We start from the raw sequence: 19,030 nt of genomic DNA, 5'->3' as shown, positions 1-19,030 counted from the left end.
CAAAGTGGTCGAGAACCTCAACATCTCAGCTGCTAGGCCCAAGGACTTGAAAACCTGGCCTCACCTTGCTGACATAACTGTGCCAGAAGTTCAGCTGGATGAAGTAACCGTTCTGATTGGCGCCAACGTCCCAGAGGTCCAGATTCACGAGGAAATCCGAATGGGAAGGCCAGGACAACCATATGGGGTACGGACAATCTTGGGTTGGTCTATCATGGGGCCGCTCGATAACGTCACCGACACAAAGACACGGGAAACCAATGTCAACTTTCTGTGATATGGTGATACTAATTTGGATAGTCAGATGGCACAGTTCCTGTCCATTGAAGAATCTGCGAACTTGGGAGTCAAGAAAGGCATGTCAGTTGAGGACAAGCGATGTTTAGAAAAGATGGATAAGGAGACACGTTTGGTTGAAGGAAGATATGTGGTACCTATGCTTTGGAAGAAAGAAAACGTTTGGATGCCGAACAACAAGGCTATGGCGGAATCGAGAGTGCAGTCATTGAAGAAGAAACTTTTGAAGGATGCCGAGTTCCACAAGAAGTACACTGCGTTTATGGAGAAACTTGTCGATAAAGGATATGCCCGACGCCTAACAGAAGAAGAAGCTGGGAAAAGTCATGAGAATAAAACCTGGTTTCTACCCCACCACGCAGTAACACATCCACAGAAGCCATCAAAGGTACGAGTCGTATTTGATGCAGCAGCCGTCTACAGTGGAGTATCGTTGAATGGTCAACTAGCACAAGGCCCTGACTTAGCCAATAATCTGTTAGGAGTGCTGCTCAGATTTCGAAGTGGAAAGGTGGCGATTGTTGGAGATATCGAAGGGATGTTTCTTCAGGTGGCGGTACCAGAAGGAGATGCTGATGCACTAAAGATATCTTTGGTGGGAAGGAGGAGACCTGACAAAGGAGCCAGTCCAGCACATGATGGTTCGGCACATTTTCGGTGCCAGGGATTAACCAAGTTCTTGTCTCTATGCTCTCCAACGTACGGCAGATGACAACGAAGAGGATTTTAGTCCAGCAGCGGTACAAGCGGTAAAGTCCAATATGTACGTAGATGATTTGCTAGAGTCTCTGGATTCAGTCCAAAAGGCCATCAGCATGATAACAGCAGTGACACAGCTAACGAGCCGAGGAGGATTTAGAATAACTGGTTGGTTGAGCAACAAGAGAGAGGTATTGGCAGCTGTCTCAGAAACAGAGAGGAAGCATCCCACTCTAGATCTCGATCTTGATGATTTACCAGTTGAAAGAGCGCTGGGCGTCCTTTGGGACATTGAGAAGGACGTCTTTAGATTTCGAGTACTGAAACCTGAAAGACCAGCAACAAAACGAGGAATCCTTTCCACGATAAGTTCGCTCTACGATCCTATTGGATTTGTCTGCCCTGTGGTCCTGGAGGCCAAAAGGATCATGCAGGTCTTATGGAAAATGCAGATTGGCTGGGATGACCCACTACCCGAAGAGGTGCTGACAAGTTGGGAGCAGTGGAAGGCCGAGTTAGGTGCATTGTCGGGGATCGAGGTTCTTAGATGCTACACGGCTGGTGTTGAAGATGAAGTCAAGGAGATCACCCTTCACAACTTTGCAGATGCGTCTGAAGATGGTTATGGTGTGTGTGCTTACCTCAGGTTCCAGTTTACAGATGGCAGTGTTCGATGTGCGTTCCTGTGTGCTCGATCCCGATGTGCCCCAATCAAGCCAAACACGATCCCACGTTTAGAACTGAAAGCAGCTACACCATCCGTGAAGATGTACCTGACAGTCAAAGATGAGATAGACTGCCATGTCAGCAGAGTTTTCTTTTGGAGTGATTCACAGACTGCACTTCAATACATCAAGAATGACACCAAACGTTTCCACACGTATGTCGCCAATCGGGTTACGGAAATACGTGAGGCCACAGACCCAGGGCAATGGCGGCACTGCCCTGGTGTGATGAACCCAGCGGATGAAGCATCGCGAGGACTTAGCCCAGATAAGCTGGCAAAGCAGCAGCGTTAGTGGGAGGGCCCCAGTTTCTTGTGGGAGCCCGAGAAAGATTGGCCAGATAGAAGGTGAGTTAGCAGATGCTGATCTAGAAGTGCGAGGAGAACGAATCGGAGCTGGGCATGGTTCATTGGTAGGACCCAAGAAGAGCAAGGTGCGAACTGACTTGGTGCAACCAAAGAAGATGGATGTGCATGCTGTTGAAGTGCAGCCTGAAAAGACAACCATTAATTCGCTGCATGGTATAGAGAAAGTCATCGCTTATCGCAGTGTTTGGCCTAAGCTGCAAGGAAACGTAGCATGGTTAGTCCGTTTCTACCAGTGGGTTGCAGCTAAAACTACCAATCAGCCGATGAAGGTTGGTAAACTTACCCTTGAGGAGTTGGATGAAGCCGCAGAAAGGATCGCCAAGATAGTCCAGGCAAAACACTTTGCTGAGGAGCTTGCTGATCTTGAGAAGGGAAAGGAAGTCAACCGTTCAAGCAAGACTGCATCTCTTAGACCAATGCTGTTCAAAGGAGTATTACGCGTAGGCGGGCGTCTCGCACATGCACCATCATTGTCCTTTGAGGAAAGCATCCCATCATCTTGCCGAAAAGGAGTCACCTCACGAAGATCATTGTATGGCACTGTCACAAGAAGATGGCGCATGCTGGACGCGAACAAACATTGGCCGAGACTAGGAAGCTGTTTTGGATTATAGGCGGACGAAGCGTTGCGAAGAGGACAGTTGCGAGATGTCTACCATGCCAGAAATCGAATGCGAGACGCATGGAGCAGGTGATGGGGCAGCTGCCTGTAGCCCGTTTGATCCCATACGAACCACCCTTTAGTCACACAGGAGTGGATCTGTTTGGCCCCCTGTTGGTGAAGTGGGGCCGCAGCGAAGCGAAGAGATGGGGATGCATATTTACTTGCCTCACCTCCCGAGCAGTCTTCTTGGAGGTGACACGATCATTGTCGACAGATGATTTTATCTTGGTGCTGAGGCAGTTCGTCAGTCGCAGAGGGCCACCGGAGGAGATATGGTCAGATCGTGGTTCTAACTTTACAGTAGCAGACCGAGAGTTGAACAAGTCGATACGCGAGTGGAACATGGATCATATCGAGCACGAGCTTCAGCTGAAGGGAATACGTTGGCGATACAACCCCCCAACGGCCGCCCATATGTCAGGAGTATGGGAAAGGATGGTGAAATCTGCCAAGGGACATCTGAAAGCGTTGGCCGGAAACAGACTCCTGAGCGACTTCGCACTCAGAACATTGTTTGCGGAGGTCGAGTTTATACTCAACAGTCGCCCACTGAGCTCGGTGTCAGAAGACGTACAAGATATGGAGCCCTTGACGCCCAACCACTTGCTGTTGCAGAGGAAAGTGGTTGGCCTACCACCAGGAGTATTCGGCAGAGCTGATCATCTCGGAAGGAAGGAATAGAGGAAGGTACAGTTCCTCGCAAACATGTTCTGGGAGCGATGGATTCATGAGTATGTTTCAAGCCTACAGGAACGTCAGAAATGGCGGAGAAGCCAACGTAACGTCGAAGTTGGTGATTTGGTGATACTTGCGGAGGATGACGTTCCTAGGAATCGATGGCCGCTTGGACGTATCGTGAAGGTTCTCAAGGGAGACGATGACTTTGTACGTTCTGCTAGAGTGAAGACTTCTACAGGGGAGTACCATCGGCCGATCGCTAAAATGTGTCTGCTGGAAGATGACGGCAACCTTTAGGGACAGTTGGTGGTTAGATAGTGTGTTTGGAGGGTCTAGTTTTAGACTGACTTTCCTTGTCAACTGGGGTTTCCTTGTCACTGAATGTTCGTCAGTTTTGGGTTAAGGTTGCCTGTCACCTTTCAGTTGTGTTGCCTTGAAACTTGAGACATTATACGATTAATTGGACTACCACTAGTATACCGGTACTAGTCTCGGACTACTAGTGTTATATCGTGTGTTTGAACTACTCACTATGTCGTAGTTATTCTTCCGTGGATATGACAATCGTTAGACTTTTGTGTTCTATGTTTGCGTGACATTCGTTGAACTCGCGTTTGCTCATAAAGAGTGATTAACTTGAGAGCTGTATTGTTCCACGGACTTAATGACTGTGTCTATTTGGATATTATGATACAGCACGGACTGTCGGTGTTTTGGCCACTCATTTGATGGGGAACAATCTAAAAATTCGAGATTGGAATTTTATGATTGTTGGGGCCGCTATGTCGTGGCCAGTTGCCGCGAAGACAAGACTAGTATTACGGCGGAGACGGAATTAGGTCAGCGACAGTAACAACGCTCGATTTTAAGAAGAAAACTTCGTGTTTTCCGTAGAAATTGGTTGATATCCTCGGGCCAAGAGCAAGGGCTAGAGGAATCTACGTAAATTTTAACAGCTCGCAGACTCGCTGTGCTTATGAACACTGAAACTGGCAAAAACGACTTGTGTACAACACGTAAATGCAACTGTGAAGTGAAGAGGACGCGAAGTGCTGTGAAAAGACGTAAGGTCAAGGTCAAGGCTCCGTCTCCGATCCGAACCATTTCAAGTTCCGTAATCAACGTGTGTAATCTTTGTACCAGTGTTTCAAATGTTAAAGGGATGTTTCTTATAAAGTCGAGTTGTCGAAAAACGTATAATTTCTAGCCCACCCAGGATGAACTTCTGACGATAAGGATCGTCACCGTTCAAGATTTACGTGTACACTGATGCTTGTGCTCCTGTACATAGCTCCCATTCGTGGTCCAATGATGAAGCCGTTAACACAAATTCTAACCCCTGTATCTCCAACACCCACCACTGGAAAAACGTAAAAATTGGTTTTCTATGGTCAGGTAGGCGTACTCTATCCCACAACACATTAAAATCATTTGTAGCTTGCATGTTGAATAAAGGTCGCTCAGCTCCTGCACTATCTATCTTCGTATGACTGAGGGTTCTCAAAATATTCCATCTCTCGATAATCCAAACCCTCCTGATGAAAACGGTACGTCTATTCATTATTAGGGGCAAACGCTACAGAAGTGATGCAGAAACTCTTCTGATTGTCCACGTCGAGGCAAAGAACTCAGAGGAAGTTCAGCTGCAGCCGATATCCATGACGTCAACATGAATATGCCCCCCCCCCCTAACAAGCAACACTCAGGGCAGTCATATTTTAGTGTTACTCAAGTGCCCCTACGTCTATGGCTGACGCGAGTGGACAGAATTCAAAATTATGCCACGGAATTAATCGGAATTGTGGTGTGGCGTAATTCGCAATCATGGTGCACCATAAATTGACCAATCAAAACCTCGGATCTCGTGAATTATGCCACGGCATAATGCTGAATTGTGGTGTGGGGCTATTTGGCAAAAGTAGTCAACCAATCAGATAGCCGGGAATTTTGGACGGAAGTGCCATTTATGGAGGACGGAAGTGAGAAATGTGGACACGATTTGCGGGTTGATGTTATTTTCAATACACGATTGCAGGTCATGTGATCTTTGAGATTTCGTGGAAAAGAAATTGTATAAAAAAGCACGTCAACAAATGCACGTTGATTGCTTCACTTGGGTTCTTTATTCCTTCTGATTGCATGCGTTCCTTGATCAAGCCCCTTTACAGTCCAGATATTCTTAACTGCCCTAAACATACTACCCTGGAAATCTTTGGAGATTTGCGTTTTTTACAATTTCACTTCCGGAAAAATCTCAACGATCACATGACCTGCAATCGTGTATTGAAAATAACATCCGATAAACTGTCACCATGTACCAGTTAGATTGGTAAATATCCCCACTAATAACTGGCAATCGTACGGAAGAAGGTAGCTTATGTGAAAAATTCATACGACGCAAAGAGACACTGGCACCACTCTTAAGAATAAGTTGGAGGTCACCCTCTTTATAAGCTTCTGACGATTCATAAAATGTCGCCAGCTTTCGGCCACGTATTTTGCAATGAATTAATACCTTATTTTGGAATCCAATCATTATATCGTAATCTACCCTACTTGCTAGACAAATATCTTTCGGCGGAATGAAAATCTTTCCTGAGAATGATCCGTTTGTTATATCGTAGAGAAAGGTAACTAATTTGCTATCACTTTTCGACACAGAAGAAAATGCAACAAATTGTTTGTAGTTCGCATGATAATGAAGAAGTTTAATTTTTCTTTTAAAATCTGTTTTATAAAGAATATTATACGATTTACGCCTCAGCTGGTACACGATAACAGTGTAAGTTGGAGTGATGGTGTGTTTATGTATTTTGTATACTATCATCCTGGCTTTTTTGTCATCGAAGTGCCAAATGTTATGCAAGCTTATTGGTGGTAGATATAATATAGTCTTGGAATGTTTATATACAATGTTTCCTGTGACCTATTTTAAAAATTGGGCATCAAATATGATATATCGGATGGCCGAACAAAAACATCAAATGAAATATATTAAAAAACAATATTGTAATGTCTTTTACATGTATATGAGGGAAGGATTGACATTTGAAATATTATTCCGTGGTGCTGGCTGTTACAAGGGTTTGATGGTTTTGTCAAGTAATGTAGTGTGATAATTTCAGGGTGGGGAGGGGCTACTTGAAGTTCTGGTCAGGACCATTTTTGACCTACGAATCGACTTTTCAGCCGTGTTGTGTTAATTTTACCCTTGGCTGAGACCACTGCTACTGAACTGAAACTTCATCATTTTTTTCCTTTATATACAAACAAAAGTAAAAATTAAAACAATTAGCCGCGTCGTCACTATTGCAGGCACATGTTACGTCATGATATTATGGCAATCATTACGGCACACCCCTCGTTACATCAAGCTCGAATTAATTCATATCGATTTTACATTTGACGAGTCGCTTGCATTACTTTACAAGCCCTGATTGCCGTTGTGGCATCCCATACAGCGCTAAAACTGCGCCGCCGCAAGTAAACCAGTTAAGGGCGCCCGTTCAGTACAGAAGGCCTATGTTACATGCAATAGGCATGTGTAATAGATGATGCTCAACCGACTTGATGTAGCGTCGAAACAGCAGTTACCACCTTCTTTTGATACATCTGGTTACCCGCTTTCTCTGTCGCCTCCTCCCTCTCCATCCACGTGGCCTTCCGCTTACTCATCTGACACTCCGCATCGTCCAGTTGAACATTTATTGTCGAACAGTCCAGCTGGCTGCATAGAATCGAGCAGGCCAACAGTGAAACAACAACCCGCTCAGCTCTGTCTGGTACTAATATGACCCAGTCATCAACAACCTTTTCAAATTTCATTACTTCGTGGCCTGTTTCTTTCATATAGCACCGCACTGGATTGCTCTGGGCACTGATTGTCTACAGAGTAATATTCATTCATATTTATATTCATTTAGATTAATAAATCGTCAGGCAGGAATCCCGTTGATCTACAGTGTCACGTGACGGTGGGTGACACCGTTCTTCCTCCTGTCGATTTTTCCGACGTCACGTTGATGGTGCTTGATTACCCCGCCACTGCGACGATAATGGAAATGACGTTGCGTTGTAATTGGGGGTGGGGGGGGGGGGGGAGGGGTGGGGAGGGTGGGTGAAACTCGGATCACGGCGTGCACTCAAGTGGCTGGAAAGGTATTTCGTGTCAGGACTTGGGAGTCCTGAAAATAACGAATAACACGTTTTCTACTATCTAAGAGCTTAAATAAAATAGTTTACTTATGAACCAGAAGAAGAACAAACACACTGCAGTAAAAAGCCTCCCAATCCTTTTCCCCGCCAAGTGAGTGCACGCCAAGCTCCGAGTTCATGTCACCCCGCTATTACGACGCAACGTCAGTCCCCCAATCTTCATCAGCGCGACGTCAGAAAAATCGATATCAGCACCAAGACGTCACAGGGTAGATGCATGGCTCCGGAAACGCCTTACTAGTGCATCGTTCCACGTGGAAAGAATCCAGAAGTATTAAGGTAGCAGGAAGGGTTGGGCGTTTGTGGTTTCTGAGTCTGAGGGGGTTGGTGTCTGTTGACTGTGCTTTAAGAGAGACTAGGCATGGCGCCAGTCTCTCTTAAAGCACAGTCAACAGGCATTTGGTCTCAGTATTTGGGTTTTGATTGCCATGACTGTACCCCTGTAAAAGTCAGAGGAGGAGAAGTTTGGAATGATGAAAGCATTGAAGAAGAAGAAATGTTATTATTGAGGAAAGCAAAATTTATTATGAGACTAGAAGGCAGTGTCCTGACTTGATTATTTTGAAAATGGCGGTCTGAACACATTAAAAGGTGGAACATGGCATTTTATCGACTTTGAAGTGTTCCGCAGTTAAAGGGAGACTATAGGCAGCAGCTAGGTAGGCAAGATAAAGTCATACAAATTTGCCAATAGGGGTCAGTCATATCTCTAGGCATGGCGCCAGTCTCTCTTAAAGCACAGTCAACAGGCATTTGGTCTTAGTATTTGGGTAAGTACAGAATCAAGGCAGCTCAGAGAGCAATGATTGAACGATGGTGTGGACAAGTCCAAGGATACTGCATCAGTCACGACCAACTTCTCATCAGAAAGCGTCACCACCAGCATATTCAATGTTCAGTTCCAACCTGTACCAGTCCAATGCACGCCTGTCATGGTCAGCAGTGGTCAGCTTAGCGCGATATGGAACATTCTTCTGAAACTCAAGCGAGGGAAGTCTGCTCATTAGCCTATCTCGCGCACTGCTCCTTCTTGTCAAACATCGTAGTGAAATCGTGGTACAGTGGGGCGTCCTCGAGGATTGCAGCTGGTCGGACAGACGTGAGGTGGAATGTGGGCGGCTGCACTTCTTCGTTGATGTGCGATGGCAGATAGCACAGTTGTTGCGTTGCATGACAGCTGAAAGTGAATGTGATATCATAGAAGTGAGGCGTTTGCAATGAGACTATAGGTGAAGTAAAAGCAAGGAGTGAAATGGGCCATCTTCCAGTGACTAATATACAGAGTAAGGGCACTGGGTGTTGTTAGATTCAGCATTGAATGTATTCCTCGTACAAGCGTGAATAGTATGGACATACAGTGAGTGGTGAGAGACCCCTATTGACTACTTCTTGTAACTTTATCTTGGATATTATATTAGTATTGAACTTCTAGCCATGGAATAATGAAGAAATTGAAGTTGTAGGCATGGAATATGAAAAATTATTCAACGGTGAAAGACATTATTCCATGAGGCTTTGCCGTGATCGCAAAGGACGCGACGCGATTGGTTCACATGCTAATGAGGTATGATAATGATAATTACCTCTATAATGCTACTTGGATAGCGACTGCGTCGTTGATTGCAACAGTGGTCAGGTCTATGTCAATTTGTGCCTGTAATGTCAATGAAGTATGATGAGGTGATGACGATAGTGCAATTATTAAATATTGGCAAGAGATCATACTACAACATAGGTCTTGTTTTTGACAGATGACTGTGCGACATTCCCATTGGGTCTTGTTAGAGTCAGCGCTGCATGTATTCCTTGTACAAACTTGAATAGTTGTGACAGACTTTGAGGGGTGAGAGACCCCTATCGGCTACTTCGGCTAACTTTATCTTATGCACTGGCCAGTGCACTTTCTGCACGTCTTCATGGTCATGTGTGATACCTTGCATATTTTGTTTTTTGAATGCGCATGCTTTTTGGGCAAAATCACTTGTACCAACACTAATGAATAATGTCTTCTTATCCCTATGACTCCATACACAGTGAGGGCATTGTCCCATTCCCATCAAATGGTAACTTATTGTACCGAATTCGGGTGGAAGTTGGGGAGCAGATACCTACCGTTGCACGCCTGTCATAAATCAGCAGTGATGAGCTTAGCGCGATATGGAACATTCTTCAGAAACTCAAGCGAGGGAAGTCTGCTCATTAGCATATCTCGCGCACTGCTCCTTCTTGTCAAACATCGTAGTGAAATCGTAATGGAAAACGTCTGGCTTTGCGCCAGACGTTGAGACTAATAAGTGAAGAACTAATAGGTAAAGAACTTCTACTTGCGCGAGACTGCTCTGATAAAATTATCATTGCAGAGACTACGGTGACGTACACATATATTTTTTACAATCAAAAATGCCCTCAAAAGACGACATGGAATGATTATTTTATTGATATTTCCTACTATATACCTTCCAATTATCACTTTATACAAATAGATCGGCGTTAGGTCGCATGCTTTTCTTTCCTGGTGACACTATAAAGCAAAGTAGTTGCAACCCCGTAAATGCGCTATAAGTCCAATAATAAGTGACGGTGACCCGTTATAAATGTTTCGCCAGCTTCGCTTTTTTGCCGCTACGCGGCGCGTTGGGCCCTTGCGTCGAGGCATAGAGAGCTAACTCGGGTCAAATTCGAGTCAAATTCGGAAAAGCGTGATAATTCAGTCAGATTTTTGTGCAATGTGTTGATGGAAACTACTTATGTAGAATAGGAGGTGACTGGGCAGCCAACAGCTGGGTAATATGCCAATGGTCCTTTAAGATTGAATGCCATTGCGATTTTGCATGTGGCAGTGCTATGTTACTTTACACCGAAAAAGATCAATCAGTTTCAAAAAGTGAATTTAAAATTCAGTCCGAACCAGAATGTTCCATAGTACACCCGGTCGTCTTTGGCTGGGAAACCGCGAGACCGCAGTCAAGGTGGTTTCCTCGCTACCAAAAGCCGCCGAGCGTGTAGTATGGTGGTAAAAATCCCACGAGTGTGCTTCGTATTTATCCTACACGCGATTTTCGACAGGGAATGCAATGCAAATTAAGACAAAACGCGCTGGTATTGGCGCTCCTGGCATGCCTGGCACGAACATAGAGGGTTGAGTAAGGGGCCTAGCTCCGCTCCGCTCCCCTCTCCTCTCTCAACTGTGAATCTCGCGACTTCTTCTATCAAGGTTGGCCACTCTCGATTGACACAGCGCGTAGGCCGTAGTAGACATAAATGCCGATTTATGTTCTAGAAGATAATTTGACCAATAGGACAACAAGAACATTGTTCTAGACCATAAATCAACCAATAATTGACCAGGAAAATTGGTCTAGAACATATAAATCAGCCAATTAGAGTACATGATTTCTGTTCTTTTTGACCATTAATTGACCAATCACTCACCAGGAATAATGGTCTAGAATATAAATCAGCCAATAACAGTACAAGAATTCTGTTCAAGACCATTAATCAACCAATCACTAAACAGGAATTATGGTCTAGGACATAAATCAGCCAATCGAAGCCAACGTTACGAATATTCAAAACTAACGTTATCTTCGCATAGTTTCATGAATTTCCGGGCGGCCGAAAGATCGTGTCATCAAGGCCAGTTTGGAATTGATCTAGGGGGCTTACCAGTAACAAAAATCTTTCACAATCCAATTCCCCTGTCGACACAGTCATTGATATCGTTTTGTTGTTGCATTATTTGTGACAATATTTGTGGCGTTGACATGATGAAAATGCTGAATGGTTTCGATATGGAATAAAATAGTTGTTAATGTCGTCGTAAAATAAACTAAGCCGCCGCGAAACTTTTCCAGCGCGCGGGAAATGCAAAATGCTTGAACCGATGGTTGCATTTGTCTGATTTATGTTCTAGAACACAATTCCTGTTCAGCGATTGGTTGATTAGTGGTCTAGAACAGAATTCCTGTACTCTAATTGGCTGATTTATGTTCTAGACCATTATTCCTGATCAGTGATGGGTGGATTTACGATCTAGAACAGAATTACTGTACTGTGATTGGCTGATTTATGTTCTAGACCATTCCTGGTCAATTATTGGTCGATTGACGGTCTAGATTAGAAGTATTCTACTCTAATTGGCTGATATATGATCTAGACAATTATTCCCGGTCTGTTATTGGTTAATTAACGGTCTAGAACAATATTCCTGTTCTCCTATTGGTCAAATTATGTTCTATAACATAAATAATTATGTTTTTGAACATAAATCGGCATTAATGTCCACTACGGCCTGTCATACTACAGCCTGCCATAGTCGCCAGGAGTACGCTATGGGTGCGACTCAGGACATCTCCACAACTCCCATTTCATCACTGCTGAACAGTTACCATCGACATCTCCAAATTAAAGCTGCACATTTGTAATTCGCTTGAGCGCGAAACGACCACCAGCGGAAATGTAACAGCAAGCAAAATGAAGCTGGTCTATGTTCTACTCAAAAGCAGTCCATATGACATGCAGCGTCAAAAAGAAATCGATGTTCGATTTCACCCATCCCAGGACTGGCGAAGAAGAGGGTCATTTTCAGTAATTCTTCAGTAAAAAACAGATGAGCATTCTCTACACCTGTTGCGTGAAATATTCCACAGTAACAGTTAAATGCTCGTCAGTACTTAAAGGGGGACTGTAGGCAGGAGCAGGCGGATCAAATCTCCAGGTAGCTAATATACACAGCTAGGGCATTGGGTCATGTTAGATTCAGCACTAAATATATACCTCGTATATGGCTGGCGCGAGTGGACAAAATTCTGAACTATGCCACGGCCAAAATAGGAATAGTGGTGCACCATAAATCAACCAATCAAAACATCGGATCTCGTTAATTATGCCGCGGCAGAATTCAGAATTATGCCACGGCATAAATAGGAATTGTGGTGTGGCATAATGAGACCAATCAGAAGGTCGCAATCGTTTTATTTATAGTGCGGCATAAATCGCACTTCTGTCCACAATTCCTCTTTATGCCGCGGCATAATTCACGAGATGCGATGTTTTGATTGGTTGATTTATGGTGCACCACAATTCCAATTCATGCCGTGGCATAATTCTGTATTCTGTCCACTCGCGCCAGCCATATCCGTCCACAATTCCTATTTATGCCGCGGCATAATTCACGTGATCCGAGGTTTTGATTTATGCCGTGGCATAATAATAGTCTTATATGCCTGCCAGTCCATAATGTTCTAAGTGACCCCCGATGACGTCATCGCACTGAGGGTGCACTAAGATGACGTAATAATAAGCATATGACGTAATATTGGGATTCCCGGACTGTGTGACATCATAGATGTTGTCATTGATGACATCATCGAGGGTGTTGTGATTTTGGGCAAGTGTGGGCATGATTTGCATGCTGATATTGTTTAAATCGATGAAAGCGGTGACGTCACGGGGCGTGTTTGGGCAAGCGCGTGGGCGGGGTGATGACGTGCTGTAATGGTGCCATGTCGTAGCATGTATACGTATCTGCATATGAAATATGCTTTGTCCCTTGGTGTCATTTGAAGACAATAATTCAATGGATGAGGTTAGTCAAATACGAGTCATTAACATTAGAAAGTTGGGATTCAGGAATCTTAACCATTTGTTTGGAAATTAGTGATGACCATGTTTACATCGGTCGCGATCTGGAAAAGTATGTCTTCGTAGCCAAACCAGTGGACAACAAATGGGGTAATCCTTATACTCTGATGAATTACACACTACAGAAATACGAGATATATGCGCGAAACAATTTGATGCGGCTTCTGCATGAACTGAGTGGGAAAGTACTGGCCTGTTTTTGTGATCCACTACCGTGTCATGGCCATGTTTTAATCAAGTTACAGAATGGGATGTACGCCTATTAGACATATCAGAAATCAGGAGGATACATTAAACATCGGGAGTAACCTCTAACATGGTGATGTTGAAGCTGTCTCTTCGCACCTGACGTACTCATCATGCTTCCATCCATTGTGTAGAAGATTTGCTGGTAGAATTATTACCCCCATGCAGTTGTTCATTTCTGGTTGGTAGTTCTTGTGTACACACTTGGCCGACTCAATGACGCTCTTGGGTAGATCAAAGATTGGTTTTGGGCAGAGGTTTCATCCTGGAGCTTCCAATACTTGGTTACATGTTTTCAGTTAGTGCAAGGGCACAATGTATGCGGGGACTACACTAATTATCATAAATTATCCAAATACCACACTTTACCACAGACATGCGGGCATTAGCCATCATAGCTCTCATGCTCTAAACAAATATTGCATAACAGTTCATTTTCACATCGTTATTCGTAGGAGCAAGATCCCCGTGCGTGTGTGTGTACTTTTGTTTCAAATTTCCCCCTTTCTAATTCGTAATTTCCGAATTTCACGGCGTATTTCAACGTCTCAAGTTGCAACATTATCAGGTGGTTTAATCTAAAAATTATAAATTTAATGTGTTTTTACTGACCTTATTCGCCTAAAATGTATGAATGCATGAATGGGGTCCTTACAACTCAGATGTACATGTTGCTGATTGCATCAATATCATGATACCCACTTCAGCATAGGGTTTCATCACTATTTAATGAATAACTTCTGCAGGTAGGGTGCATTATACTTTTTCATTTTATGGTCCCCGTCGAATTTCTCGATTTTATTCTAAGCTGATCATCCAGCCTACAGCTGCATGTTTAAATATTTCTTCATGCATGCATTTGGAGTACACTCTCACCCTGTATTACTTATTACATGTACCTTATTCTTAAATCTAGGCCATCCCGTTAATTCCGAGAAACAAAATGGATTAATATAAGTACTTGTATGCTTGATTATTGAATTAGCCGCTAAATTTACATTTCCAATCTGAAGGCCTCATTTTGACTTTAGTATCGGGCTGTATACCAGATATGACGATGTTAATTGGTTGTTTCATAAAAGCTAAATTAGCTTGTCAATGTTTCTTGGTATGGATTCATTTTTCAACAATCTGACCGGGTCCCAAGATGTGGCCCTGCAGCAAATGATGGATCAGGTGAGCCAGGTTTTAACATCATCTTTATTTACTACCCAGATTTCTGCCTATTCCTAATTTACTTTTTTCCCTATTTGACTTAGTTTAAAACAAAGATCACTTTCTTTGCAGAGGTCGGTCGGTCCTAATCCCGTTGAGTTCATCACGCTACCACCAGTAAGTAATAAGTCATATCGATTCAACTAAAATTAAAAAAAGGAAAAATTGAAACGATACACCCTAACTGATCTTTTGTTTGTTTACCTTTCAGACTGTCACTATGCGAAAATGGCGGGCTGTGCTCGTCTTTCTCTATAGAAGGCGAGTCGAGCTATCGATCTATCTGCATCGACTTAATCCGATGGGTAGAAATGAGCGTGTGCGGTATTAGTACAACATCTACCAGGACATTGTTTTAGAAGGTTACATACCGCCGAGGACCTATTATTACTAAATATTTCCATTGCTATTTCTTCACATTCATTAAATCTAATCTTTATAAATTATCTAACTCATTTTATTTTCAGTGTAGCGGAGAGAATACTGAAGACTTCATAAGCGACATTTCTTTTTCGCGAGATGAACTGCATGCCGAGATTATGAGGGTAGTTGTAAAACAAGAAACACAGAAACGAAACAGAAACACAGAAACGCAGAAACGAAACGCAGAAACGAAAATCAAACGGGTTTTCATAAAAGTTGGAATCAAGCGGCACGCCGATACTTTCCTTGCCCAATCCGTTGTTATTGTCGTTTAAAAGTAAAATCTGAGGTTGGTGGGTTGCGGCCAGCCGGAATGCAATAGAGTTGTTGAGGGGATACATGGAGCAACTTGGGGGGGGGGGGGGGGGCGGCACGATATGGGTGAAGTCTTTTGAGGTGGTGGTGTAGTACTTTGGTAGGTTCGATTCGATTCCTACAGCATGTTATTTTAAATGAAGGTGCAGTGCAACATCTTGCCTTGTAGTGTTCAATTTACATGAAGTACCAGGATCATCCTACAAATCCCGTCTGATGCAGCACTAAATGCAAGGTACGGTACCAGTACATGGGTGAATCATTTCGACGTTATGTGAGACGTGAGACACCAATTTTGGCGACCAGAATAGAGTAAAGTGGGGGGGGGGGGGGCGGGCGGGCACTAGACTTGGACTTGGAGTAACTCAATCTTGCCTGCCCAGCTGCTGCCTTTAAATAGTCCCTTTAAATATATGTTTATGTTAATGAGGTTGCAGTAGGGAAGTTCAGCCTAGTGTCGTGCACAAACCATGGAATGTACAAAAGAACAGGACTCGCTATTCGAAGGACTATTTTCTATTTACGCCGTGTAGTACATACATGTAGTGTATTGGGGAGGTCAGTGTAAATAGAAAATAGTCCTTCGAATAGAGAGTCATGTTCTATTGTACATTCCTAGCAGGCCTATGGTCGTGTTCTGGTCATTGGTCATGCCGACTTACTGGCGGCTCATATCGATCATAAAGTCCTCATGCCCTACAGATGGTGGATCGGCATGGTCATGGGTTAGATTCCTGTCCTCGAGATTGAGTGGTGCTTTGGTCATCACTCATTGGTAGACCCATCTGCAGTGCGTCAGTGATCGGGAAGGAGGACCATTTTGTCTTGGAGGCAGAGCCTTTTTAATTGAGATGAAGATGACAACTGATGGAAATTAACATCATTCAGATATGGATGACTCATGGCCCAAGACTGACAGGATGACATCTTTGAGTCCAGCTAAAGCATAACCAGTAACAATGATTTTCAATGGATCACTTTCTTCTTTGATATGAAAATACATGTCAAAAACTACCAGTAAACAACATAGAATTTCTAATTTCAAAGTAGATCAACACAAAACTGGCCCATTAGGGGCACTTTAAAACTATGGAGTGTCCCAGAAATTATGCTTGGTGAAGAAGTAAATGTTACAACATCAGTTACATGACTAATATCAGCCTATGAGCACATGCTTCAATATGTCCCTGAGTAAAGCAGTTTATTGCTTCCTGTGCCTAGTCAGCATCAAGGCCTATTGCAGAATTGTAGCGGGAAACTTTCTGGGACACTGTAGCACTACATGATAAGAGACCATACAAATAAAATTTTCTACCTACATAAATCAACATCAATAACATGACCATTTGCAAAGATTAAGTCAAATGGCCAGGGGCAAATGAGAACACCTGCAGGTACATGTACACCGACCGAGGACGTGAAGTAGGCCTACTTGTCATGCTGCCCTGGTGGCCACATTTGGAATTCGATTTTGCCAAAATGCTGCCCGAGGTGTAATCACACTAAGTTTTAGTGTTACGATACATGACGGTGAAAATACACCACATGTAGTATGAATCAAGCAATGTGATAAATGATTTGAATTAAAATTTACAAAAACAACAAAAATGAGAATTGAAAATATGAATAGTATCCCGAAAAATTACCATGTATGACTACCAGTTAAAACCAGGGATATGGTCCAGTAAATAAATCAATTAAGTGCTCCATTAGATTTGCACACGTTGATGAGGCTAAAAGGGGTATTGGGAAATGAGCATTCCTCCTTCCATTCCGACTGAATACCAGTTTTAGTTACACCCGCGTTCGCGGCCACAACCATGGCAACAAGATGGAGTCTGCAGACCAGAATTCGCCACAAGACTGGTTTCTGCGTTTCGTTTCTGTGTTTCTGTGTTTCTGTTTCGTTTCTGTGTTTCTTGATTTACAACTACCCAGATTATGACGAGTCAGGTGGCTGTTAACAATGAGGTAGGCTTTACAACTACCACATTTGCTCAAATGTAGTTAATTCCTCGCATTTTTCAATTTATATCCTATTGTGCAATTTGAATATAGGGGCAACATAAAAATCATTTTCAACTCATACTGCAGGCTGAGAGGAGGAAGACGAAGAAGGAGAAGAAGAAGCTTGCCCGGCCTGACCAAAAACCACGCGGTCCAACCTCGCGGGTAGGGCGTTAAAAAAAGGCAGTTGGCTGCAGTGATGACTCCGAGCCGAAAAAAAGAAGCAGAAGGCAGATCACAGCCTCTCGGCTCCAGTGCCGGAGACAATGTGCAAATTGTGAAGTAAATGTTCTTATTGTGAACAAATTGTGAAAATTGTGAAGCACATTGTGCAGTAAATGAAGTGAATGTGAAGTAAATAAGTGAATGATGCCACATGAAGAGAAATATGGACCTTCTACCTATATCTTCAACCTTCCAGATATAACCACTCACGAAGTGCGTTGCATTATGGACATCATCGACAGTAGTTACACACATCTAGAAGAATTGGACCCGACCAAGTATTGGAAGCTCCAGGATGAAGACCTCTACCCAAAACTAATCTTTGATCTACCCAAGAGCGTCACTGAGTCGGCCAAGTTTGTACACAAGAACAACCAACCAGAAATGAACAACTGCATGGGGGTAATAATTCTACCAGCAAATCTTCTACACAATGGATGGAAGCATGATCGAGTACGTCAGGTGCGAAGAGACAGCTTCAACATCACCATGTTAGAGGTTACTCCCGACGTTTACGCTTGCCCAAACACGCCCTGTGACGTCACCGCTTTCATTGATTTAAACAATAGCAGCATGCAAATCATGCCCAGACTTGCCCGAGGTCACAACACCCTCGATGATGTCATCAATGAAAAAATCTATGATGCCACACAGTCCGGGGAATCCCCATATTACGTCATATGTTTATTATTACTTCATCATAGTACACCATCAGTGCGATGACGTTATCAGGGGTCACTTAGTACATTATGGACTGGGCAGGCATATAAGACTACTATAACTCTGAATTCTATCCACTCGCGCCAGCCATACTCGTACAAGCGTGAATAGTTTCGACGTACTGTGACACGACAGAGACCCCTATTGGCGACTTCTTGTAACTACATCTTGCCTATCTAGCTACACGTACTGCATATAGTCCCTTTAAAGGACCAATACATGATTATAAAGATATGGTTTCGAGACCTTGTTGACATTGATTCATTCATTCTAAGAAAGCTTGTAGAATGATTTATTTGTACAATTGGCATTCTGAAGAAAATGTTTAAAACGAAGAATGCGAGACAAAATGTATGCATCTTTAGATATTTGGAAACTGACAGAAGTAAGCAGCTTTTAAATCGACAATAATAGCGGGTCGGCATGACGGTTTCCTGATATGTCACGTGACGTTTAGAATAACTCATATTGCGATGGCCGAGGTCAATCGAATGCAGCTTACCCGAAGTCTTCGGGGCTTCCTTCCTCGCGGTTGCAATATAGAGAATAGACAGGTTTCGCAACCCTGATACGAACGACGAAGTACGAAG

General features: G+C 43.4%; 1 protein-coding gene across 1 annotated transcript; it reads left to right on the top strand.

Moving 5' to 3' along the window:
* Positions 1-1,058: 1,058 nt before the first annotated feature.
* On the top strand, positions 1,059-2,015 carry LOC135487854 (uncharacterized). The gene has a single exon (XM_064771976.1). The coding sequence runs from the start codon at positions 1,059-1,061 to the stop codon at positions 2,013-2,015; it is 957 nt and encodes a 318-aa protein (XP_064628046.1).
* The last annotated feature ends 17,015 nt before the right edge of the window (positions 2,016-19,030 follow it).

Source organism: Lineus longissimus, chromosome 5 (assembly GCF_910592395.1).
Source record: "Lineus longissimus chromosome 5, tnLinLong1.2, whole genome shotgun sequence".
NCBI classification, from domain to species: Eukaryota; Metazoa; Nemertea; class Pilidiophora; order Heteronemertea; family Lineidae; genus Lineus; species Lineus longissimus.
The sequence above is the reverse complement of the archived record's forward strand: the minus strand, read 5'-3'. Positions and strand labels throughout refer to the sequence as shown.

Bases quoted from the DNA above. Each gene is read 5' to 3' on its own strand.
- LOC135487854 (XM_064771976.1), top strand. From the start codon at position 1,059: ATGTACGTAGATGATTTGCTAGAGTCTCTGGATTCAGTCCAAAAGGCC.